The 11,160-nt window shown below is 17.4% G+C and overlaps 1 protein-coding gene across 1 annotated transcript, besides 1 other annotated feature; it reads right to left on the reverse strand.

The window, feature by feature from the left end:
- Positions 1-3,778: 3,778 nt before the first annotated feature.
- On the reverse strand, positions 3,779-5,087 carry PGAL8A_00195300 (PIR-like protein; the record flags this gene model as incomplete). Its single annotated transcript, XM_028670640.1, has 2 exons — positions 3,779-4,084; positions 4,206-5,087. The coding sequence occupies 2 exons, from the start codon at positions 5,085-5,087 to the stop codon at positions 3,779-3,781; spliced, it is 1,188 nt and encodes a 395-aa protein (XP_028527373.1).
- A 2,982-nt stretch (positions 5,088-8,069) lies between these two features.
- Positions 8,070-8,782: a repeat region.
- Between the last annotated feature and the right edge of the window lie 2,378 nt (positions 8,783-11,160).

Below are 11,160 nucleotides of genomic sequence, written 5' to 3' on the forward strand. Positions count from 1 at the left end.
ATTTTCTATTATACAAAAATAAAATAATAATTTAAAAGTTAAAAAAACTAAAATTTAAAATTTTCTTAACCCAAGTTAGTCCATTTATCATATATAATTGGAATAATCAATCATTAGTTAGAATTATAATATTATAAAAACAATGTTTAATCATTATTAAAATAAAAATTAAAGCAAATATTTTTTGTGAATAATCATGGAAATAAAATATCTTTCTTAAATATAATGAATTTTACAAAAGTTTAATAAATTTAGTACATTTTTATTTGTTTCAGAATTTTTCTAACAAAATATTTTTCTATTAACATATATAAACGTTTTGTTTTGCACCTTTTGAGCACCATTTATTTTAGATATAATACTTTATTATATTTTTATTGCGTTTTTTTTTTTTTTTGTAATTTACATCATTTTGAATATATTTTTATTTAGAAAAATCATTTTAAAAAATTAAATAATTAGATGTTTTTACATTAGTAAAAAATATTTATAAAAAACTAACGGAAAAAAAGATTAATTTATATTATTAATATTAAAAATAAATGGACCTTTATAAATGTTAATTTAAAAAATTATTCGATAAATTCAAAGATCATATATTAAATTTAAAGAAATAGTCATTGAAAATAAGAGATTAATAACAATGTTGATAATTTAACTTTTAAATTTTTGTTACATTAAATTTAAGGTATATTTTTTTTTTTTAAATAGAAACATTAATTATAAGTTCAGTCTGTAATATGAATTAGTAGTCGTAATAAAAAACGAGACAATACATATTCATATTTTTAGCTTAAAATACAAATCTTTTTTATTATTCTATTTAAAAGAATTGAGGTTTTATTCATTTTTTGAATCATAGAAAAAACCCTTTTTCTAATGATGCTATAAATTTGACTCTTATAAATTTACTCCATAAGAATTTTTTTAGAAAAAAGTATCAATGCACTTTTTTGTTTTCTTTTTTTTTTAATGCAACTCATATAAAAATTTTTAGTTTTTAAATAATCTTTTAAAGGAAAAATACTTTAATAGAGTAAATATATTTTTATTATGAATTCAAAAATTTTTGTTAATATATAAAAAGATAATAATTCACAATAGAAAAAAGCAATATTTATTATTTTAGTAATAATAATAATACTTTGATAATTAAATATTCCTTAACGATAAACCTAAATAAAAAATTTTAATTTTTAGATAAATTTCTTGTTTGAAATTCAAATAAAAACATCTAAAAGAAAAATTAAAAGAATTAAAAAACATTCTTAATATTTCTAAAAAATGTAAAGAAAAATTATTTGTTACTCATAATATAGTTTTATGGAAAATGTCTTATATTTTCCTTAAATTTAAAAAAAAATTATATATTTAATAAGATACAAATTATTACAAAAAGTTATTTTTCTAAAATATTTTTAAAATAATAATAACAATAATAGTTATTATTAGGGCATAATAAAATTTGAAAGCCACTTAAATTATATAAAAGATAACATAAATATTCTTTAATTTAAAATATATTATTAATCTAAAAAAAAAAAGAAAATTGCCTTCCTATTAAAATGAAAATTATTGAATTAACTGTTATTATTTTATTAAAGAAATATAAAACTTAAGAAAATTAATTAAAAATAATACATAAAAGTACTTAAAATTTATAAAAACTAACATATATAATAATTTTACAATTCAAAAATAATTATTGTAATTTTTATATTAATTTTTTTTTTTTTTTGTTTTTATTCTAATATATAATATTTCATACATTAATTATCATAATTTCAATACTCAAATTATTTATACAAAAAATTTTAATACAAAATATTATGTATTATGTAAAAATATTTATACAGCTAAAATAAAAGAAACTCATAAAATATAATAAAGAAAAACAAATATCACTAGAATAAACTCGCAAAAAATTTATAAATAATTTGTTTATTATAATTAAATATAAAATTTTTGTATGTCAAAATAGTTTATAAAGATAAAATATAATATTTAAAAGAACTAGAATGGATAATATAATACAAAAAAAATGAAAAATAATAAAAAAAAATAAAAACTCATATTAAATTAAACCAATATGTCCATGATGAATATCTACTTAATTTTCTTTGAATTACTAAAACAATATAGAAAAAAAAATAAATATAAATTATTTTCTTTAAAATAACAAAGTAATTGTATAAAATTATACCTAAGTATTCATAACTAGAATTTTTACACAATAATAATAATGATAATATGAATTTTCTAAGAGTACCTCAATTTTTTTTCTTTTTTTTTTATTTACATAATAGAAGTGCAAATCTTAGTATGCTGTTAAAAGTTTTTTTACGCCTTCGATGATTTTAAAAGTTAATAAATTATAAAAAAGGATTGCTTGTATTTATATTAATTCACTAAACAATTAGCTAATTGAAAAAATTTCAAAGAAACAAAATTATAATTTTTTTTGAAGGAAATATCTTTTGTTGGTATTTTCATTTAAACAAAAAAAAAAATAAATGAATAATTTTTTTTTGATATAAATAGCCTTTTTTTAAAAGTTATAATTTTTTTTCTTATGATTTCTTTTAATGCGTGTTTAGTGAGTGCAAAAATTATTTATATTCACATTTAATAAAATAAAAATATTTAAATAAAATATTTGTATTTGTTAGTAACTTCATTTTTTTCGTTATATTAAAATAACATATAAAATCATGTATAAGTGTTATATTTAAATGTTTCAATTTAACTCTTGATTTAATTGTAAAAGTGTAAAATACACAATTAAGTAAACCATTATAAATGAAAATTATCATCTTATTAACAAAAAATATACTTTTATTAAAGTAACATAAAAAATATAAAGATATATTAAAATAAAAAATAAAAGCTACAAGACTATATTTTTTTTGGGGTGGATAATTTTCTTACTTCATGTAATTTTTTCTATACTTATGTTATACATTTTGAAAAATATAAAGCATTAAAAAAAAATATCTAATAGATTTAATATATAAATCTCAAAAATAAAAAATATTCTTATCTAATATAAAATATGTTACATAAATAATATTGAATTATTTTATTCTATAAGTATTTCTTCTAAATTATTAAATAAAATAACACTGCTATGAATAAATGATTTATTAGCATATACAATTTTTCATTTAGTAGATAAGTATAAAAATAAAATAATTTCATAGTTGATAATATACTAGCAAATTCCTGAATAAATTATTATTTGTAATAATAAAGAGTTTCAATTAATAATCAATTAAACTTCTTTTTTAATATATAAAAAAATGAATAGTTTTCTATAGAACAAATATTTCATTTTATATAAATAAATAAGATAGAACAAATATTTCATTTTATATAAATAAATAAGCAAACTATTATACGTTAACACACAACAATAATTAAAAGTTTAAACATAATTATGTACCATAATAAAATACCAATCATTAAATTCAGTTTGAAAGAAAAAAAAAAAAAAATAATAGAAAATATATAATAAGGGCATATCATAGTAATAATTACTTTATAAATAGAAATTATTTTCATTCTATATTTATTTTTTAATATATATCTTTATTTTATTCAAACATATATTAATTTAATATATTATTTATCCTTCTCTTTCTTTTTTTCCTTTTAACCAAATCATAAATAGATCATTAATGCTAAATTATAACTCCTACTAAAAATTCTATTTCTATTTGAAAAATAAAGGGATCTTATTATTACATCAAAATTAAATGAGATAATTCATGATATTCTTTTATTTTTCATCCTCAATACGTACTTCACAAAACTTTTCATCGTTATTTTCTGTTTTCTTTTTCCTTATTCTTTTTCCTGTCCTTAATGTTTCTTGTTCTTCGGTTAGTTCTTGTATTAACCTTTGTTGTATGTCAGGATTATCATCTTTTTTTTTTCTTCTTTTTCCCTTTTTACCTTCCTTATTTTCATCTCCATCATCTAAATTATCTTCTTTATCATTTGAATCTTCCTTTTTTATTGGCTTCATTTCTATGTCATCTAATTTATTCTTTCTGCTACAACATTCAGGATTATCTTTTTTTACCTAAAACATATTTTAAAAATTGAATAAAGAAATTTTTTACTTATATTAATATAATTATTAGTGAATATTTAAAATTAAAGAAAAAATATATATATATTTTTAAGTTTTAATTTTTTATTACATGAGCGCCCAAATTAGCCCATGCTAGGAATCCGAGTATGCATAATGTAATAAAAAAAATAATAACAGGGGTTACATTCATTTCCTTCACTACGCCATCTGAATCATTCCCACCAAGAATTTGAGTGGTATTGTTAGCTGTAGTAACTAAATTATTTAATGTAGTACCATTAAATGAAAATAAAGAACTTGATGTATTATTTATTGTAGATGTATCATATAATGGTGTAGTTGCTTGAGTCGTTAAGGTATTGCCTAGGTTACTTGTAGTCAAATCAGACAAAGTGGTATTTGATGTTAATGCTTGAGATATATTTTCTTTAATTGTAGTTGATAAATAATTAGTAAACTTACTTGCTTGTTCAGTTAAAACGCTAGTTGTAGCTGAACTAGTTGCACCTTCAGTAACTCTACTTGTTAAAGAATGTGTAGCGCTTTCTAAAGTTGAATTAGGTGAAGTGGAATTTGGTGTAAGTGCTTCAGATATAGTACTACTAATTGTAGATGATAAATAATCAGTAAAATTTTTTGCTTCACTTAAAAAGCTAGTTGTTGTAGGTGAACTAGTTGCATTTTCAGCAACTCCACTTGTTAAAATATGTGTAGCGCTTTCTAAAGTTGAACTAGGTGAAGTGGTGTTTGATGAAGTTAAATTACTTAAATGTGTAGTTACTTGAGAAAGTAAAGAACTACTACTAGTTTGTGCAGATGAGACTAATGATCCAAGTGATTCAGTTAAACTTGATAAAGTTGTATTTGCTTGACTTGTAGATTCAAGTGTACTTAAAGAAGGTACTTCTGTTGACATTTCAGTAAGTAGCCTAGTAGTTAAATTATTCGTTGTGTTCCAGGCATAACTTTCAGTACTGTTTTGTCCATTCATGTTTTTTAAATATAAAAGATAAGTTTCCTAGTAAACAGAAATATTAATTTTTTCTTATAATTTTATAATACTAGAAATATTTTTAGATAATGTTGGTGTTTATAATTCTTTGAATAAGCAAAATGATGTGATAATCTGGATTAAAACTTTGAATGAAGAAAAAGAATAATTTAATATATAAATAGCTTCTCTTTTAAAGAAACAATGTTTGAAAACTGTTAGTCTTAAATCATCTAAATGGCATATATCTTCTAATATAGGTAAAATTATAACGTACGGTTAATTTTAAAAAATGTAGAATCAAATATTAGTTATTATTTTATAGTCACGAAACTTTTCTTTTAATAATTTATTTTAAAAAAAAAGTGTGACCATATATTTAAAAAAAAAAATTAAATATATAACTATGATTTCTAATTAAATACGATTGATACCTAGAAACATTTATTAATTAAGAAACATATCCCTTCAAATATAACTTTTCTGTAATGTATTTATTGAACAAATATGAAATGACAATAAAAATTTCTCTCATATAACATATAAAACTAAATTGCACTATATATTTTAAAATTTTAATGTTTTTTTTAAAAATTTATATGAATAAAAATAAAAAAAAATGTAAATCGGTAAAATAAGCTTCTATCTTCTGTAACTAATATTATTTAATTCTTATATACAAATAGAATTTACGTTTGCACATTATTTTTAATTATAAAAATAAAAAATATAAAAATAGTTTTATGATATTTATAGTATTCTTTTGTATATATATGATTTTCTAATTATATTTATTGTATAAAATTAAAGAAAACAATTTTTTTATTATGCACTTTAAACACTACCTTTTACTTAAATAATCCCGTTGATTTCCTTTTTTTCTGGAGTGTAAGATACTTTTTCTATTTATACTTTGATTTTTTCTACTTTTTTTAATTAAAAAAAAAAAAATCTTTATATATTTTTTTTTTTTTTAAAGGATGCATGAAAAAAAATTTATAGAAGAAATATTAATAATAATGGATAATTTATTTTTGTTTTCTTCTTTTTAAAAAATTATTTACATATAAATTAAATCTCTCATAATTATAAAAATCATTTGTTCTTAAATGAAATTTTTTTTTAAAAGCTTATAACCAATAAATTTTAATCGTTTAGTTTATCTCTAGTATTATTCATGCAGATACATGTGGTATTAATAATTTAAGTGTTCTAAAGACACTAAAAACCTATTAAAAATATATTAAATATAAACCATAGAATATTTAATTAAGTATATTTTTTATTTAAAATGAATAATTTTCTATTATTTCTCTATATTTATTAATATTTTAATTATTATAATTATATGCTTTTTTTAATTTATTTTGTCATTATTTATTATACTTTATTCATAACTCCACTTTTTATTCAAATGATCGATATATTCGATTTTTTCCGTTTAATGTTTAAAATGTTATTTTTGATGTCTTTTAATTTTTTATTTTATATAATTCCTTTAAAAATTTTATTAATGATAAAATATTTTTAATTAGCATGCATTTTATTTTTGTTTTTTATTAATAGAGTTTCATTTAATCTTATGAGTTTGAAAAAAAGTATTACAAGAATAAGTATACAAAATAAATGAAAACATTTTTTACATTATATTCTAATAAAATTCTCAAAAGATATATAATATTAATAATTTGTTTTTTTCATGAGAACTGTTGTGTTAATTTAAGTAATAAAAATAAGTACCTCAAAATGATGAAAATTGTTTTTTTTATTTTATTCGACACTCATATTTTTTAAGAATCTTATAGAAAAAGCAAATTTTTTATATTTTCTTTCTAGCTATATATACACGTATGTATTTATAAGTGGATTTTTTACCACATAAGGAATATTTAGTGCTATGTAATAATTTAAAATATCATGCTTAAATAAGTACTTTTATTTAAACATTCAAAAAGCAATATAAATATCCTCTAAAAAGAAAATAAATAATAAATTATGATATTATAACACCATCAAATAAATTATAATGATTTAGTTTAGTTATTTTTCAATAAATTTCTTTTTAGTTGCATTATTTATGTATTCAAAATATATTTATTTCAAATTTCTACATATTAATTGATACTCCTATATGTTAATATTAACTAATTTCATTAATTTTTTATAAATTATAATGTGCATTATTCACTTGTATTGTCTGTTCATCCCATCAAATATTAATGGTCTTTTTTATATTTCACCATTTTTAAATTTAAATAATTCCATAAAATATATAGTATTTTTTTTATATATAATTCTATAATTGTTTAAATTTTTCTAATTTTACATAGTATAAAATTTTGGTGTATATTTACCTACTATTTAAATGATTTTTATTATATTTTTTTTTATTTTTAACAATTTTAAATATATGAATTAGAATTAAGTATTAACAGAGAATAAGAAATTTTCCTTATTTTTTTAAATAGATTAGAATAATTAATGCAGTATCATCTAATAAATATTATATGAACATAAAAAAATTATATGAATGTTTATTTATTACTCTACTTTTTTCTTTTCTAAGTAGTAAAAAATCTTGTTCACTTAATGTTCAAATTTTAAAAATTGCATTTTCTTTTAGAATAAAGAATAATTAATTTTAATAATTATGTAGAAGTGTCAAAAATAATTTAAATACTTGAAATACTAAAAAATATACTAGAATGAATTATTCAAATAAACATGCTTAAAATAAAAAAAATAGCTACATTTTATAAAAATAAGATAAAAATTTTAAAATAATAAATACAAAATAGTAGAACATGTAACATAATAAAATAAAAGATTTAACTAAGTTTTTCCCATAATGATAAAATAAGAAAAAGGTTTCTATTAATAATTTTTTATTTAAATAACAATTCTAATTTTTTTATAAAAAAAACACATGCTAAATTTATCTTATATTAAACATTCAATAAGAAAATGAGCCACTCACCTTTTTATGTACATAAGTGATTTATTAACTGGGTGTTCGGTGAATTTACTGGAGTACTGAACAAACCAATTAATAAAGAGCATGTAGAGGTGTCTCTACGATTTTGATGTATTTATATGTATCTTTAATATGCTTTGAATGAGTAACTCTTAACTATGTGTTCTACTTCGTTCAACATTCTTTACTTTCAATAGGCATTCATTTATTTTAATAAAAATCTTTATTTTTATTAAAAATTTAAATCCATATTGAATATTGACTAATAATTAAATGTAACTTAATTATCTCTTTGTTGTAAGTTATATTCAGCAATTTACATATATTGCTGTTGAATTAGCAAACATAAACAATTATTAAAAATGCAAATAAATTATATGAATATTAATTACGTGAAAATTTTATATTCATATGTATAAAATTTTCTCTCATAAATTCAAAATATAAATATTATACAAATTAAACGCTTTACAAAAACATTATTATCTTTTGTAAAAAAAAATCTCTCTCTCAATTAAAAAAAAAAAAAATTAAATCTTTTTATTTTTTTTTTTTATTTTTATCTTTATCTTTTTCGAAAGAAACATTTCTCAAAAAAAAATTCCAATAATTTTTTTTTTTTTTTTTTTTTTTTTTTTTTAGTTAGCACAACTAACTATGTATTCTCCACATAGCTAGTCCTTTTATAGCCAAAAAGGTTAATGAAGCCTTTTATTAACCAATAAGCTAAGTAATAAATCAAAAGGTATTAACGACACCCGTGAAACGTTTTGAGAAGGAAATAATAAATCAGCTAGATAAATCTAATTATTTTATAAAAATATATATATATATATTTTTTTTTTATTAAATCACATCTTATGTTTTGTTATTTTAATTAAATCTTATTAAAAGTTATATTAATGTAACAATAGAAATAAAAATATTAAAATTTAATATATTTTTTTAATATAATATATTTTAATAACAGGAAAAGTATTTATGCTAGCTACGAGTGATAAATAGTGCATAACTGTTATAATTAAATAGGTAAGTTAAATTAACAGTTAAATTAGACTTAATAGTCTAGAACAAGAAATATTAACTATTCAGATATATGCATTATTTTTTTTAATTTTACTTTTTTCTCAAAATATCTTTAAAAATATTTAAAAAATATTAATATTCCATTAAATTTCTACCCTATTGAAAAAAAAAAAATTATATATTTAAAAATGTATTGTGATCTAAGTTATATTAAAATGAATAAAAAAAGAATAAAAATATGCATGCATATATTAAAAATGTGTTTTTAAGTGAATTTAAAAAATATTTTGAATATATGGTTATTAAAATTTAAAAAATCTCAACTTTCAGAATAAATAATACTTAAGTTCAACTATTTATATATTTATTTTAAATTTTTTTAACTCTTTTAAATACTAATGTTGAAAATAAAAAATAAAAATATATCATATATATGAAAGAAAAAAAAGGTACAATAAAATAAAATTGTACTAAATATTTATTAGCTTTTTTTTTATATATAAAATTTCTAATTTTATTTTTCTTTTTAAATCATAATTAAAATAAAACATTTTATAAAAAAATTATGAATTATTCATAAATAATTTTTATCTTTTTTTTTTAATTTATGAAAATTTTTTTATATATAAATTTCTTCAATAATAAAACTTTATTTCTTCTTAAAGAATTGATTTAATAATGATATATTCAAATACTTCTGCAATGTTTTAAATAAGTATGTTAATAGAGAATATTTAGAAGGATCTAAACTTGTTTAATATATCATAACAACACTTATTATAGATTATTATATATTCTTTATATAATTCTACTATTTATTATAAAAAAAAATAATTTATTTTATATTGAACCTAAAATTCTTGAACTAGTGATATGTTAAAGATAAGAATAAAACTATTCTTAATATATTAAGTGTGTAACAATGTTCAAACAATTTTACGAAGGAATATATCTACATGTAAAAACTTAAATACTCTATATCTAAAAAAAATTATATATTAAATGAACATACTATCTTTTTTAATTCTCCAAAAAAAATTATGAAAGTATTTTTTTATCACAATTTATACATATATATACACATAAAAAAAATAAATTCATTCTCTAATAAAATATCCCTTTTTATATGTATTATAGTGTACACTTATTTGTATATGTCTCTTCTAGAATAACTTGAATTTACTACTAAACTCCTTTCTATATTCTATTTCATCAAATTTAAAACTCAAAAAGATTAATAGTATTTTTTATAGATTAGGAATTCAATAATTTTATTCTCTTTTTCACTTTATTTCATTCTTTTTTAATTCCCTTGATTTATTTTGTTAAAATATAAAGATGAATTTAAAAAAATGAAAAATGTTGTTGATAACATTATAAATATACTAAAGATGCTCTTTTATATTTTTATATTGATTTTTTTTAGAAGTAATTTAGAAATTAATATAAATATTAATCATAATGAAAACATAACTCCTTTCTTTAAAAATAAATAAATTATATTTAAAAGAATATATTTAATTTATTTTAAACATTTCAATTATTCAATCATATTAATATGTTGATCGATAAAATGAATTATTAATCTTTTTGAACTTTTAACAAGATGAAATAGAATACAGCTAAAAGCTTAGTTGTGAAAATAAAATACATAATAAAATTCATATACTAAACAAAAAGTATACTTTACTAGTATATAAGCTAAAAAAAGATACAGAATTTTAAAATGAGTACATTGAAACAAATAAAATGTATAGTATTTTTTTCTTCATCACAATTTTAGTAGTATGATATATATATTTTTTTTTTTTTTTTTTTTTTTTTTTATAGTGAAGCATTTTTTTTACCAGATATATATATGAGTAAAGTGATATGAATCTTTTCTTTATCATAGAATAGCATTAAATAAAATAAATGATAATTTTTATTAAAATGTATAGAATAGTTTCAATTATTTAATTATAGTGTTAAGAATTAATAGAATATTGAGTTAATGTCTTTTATTTAAAAGGATTTTAATTTTTACGTAAAGTAAGTTATTTATTTAATGCCTTATAATAATACAAGGATCAT

This window comes from Plasmodium gallinaceum (genome assembly GCF_900005855.1).
Source record: "Plasmodium gallinaceum strain 8A genome assembly, contig: PGAL8A_v1_76, whole genome shotgun sequence".
Lineage (NCBI taxonomy): Eukaryota > Apicomplexa > Aconoidasida > Haemosporida > Plasmodiidae > Plasmodium > Plasmodium gallinaceum.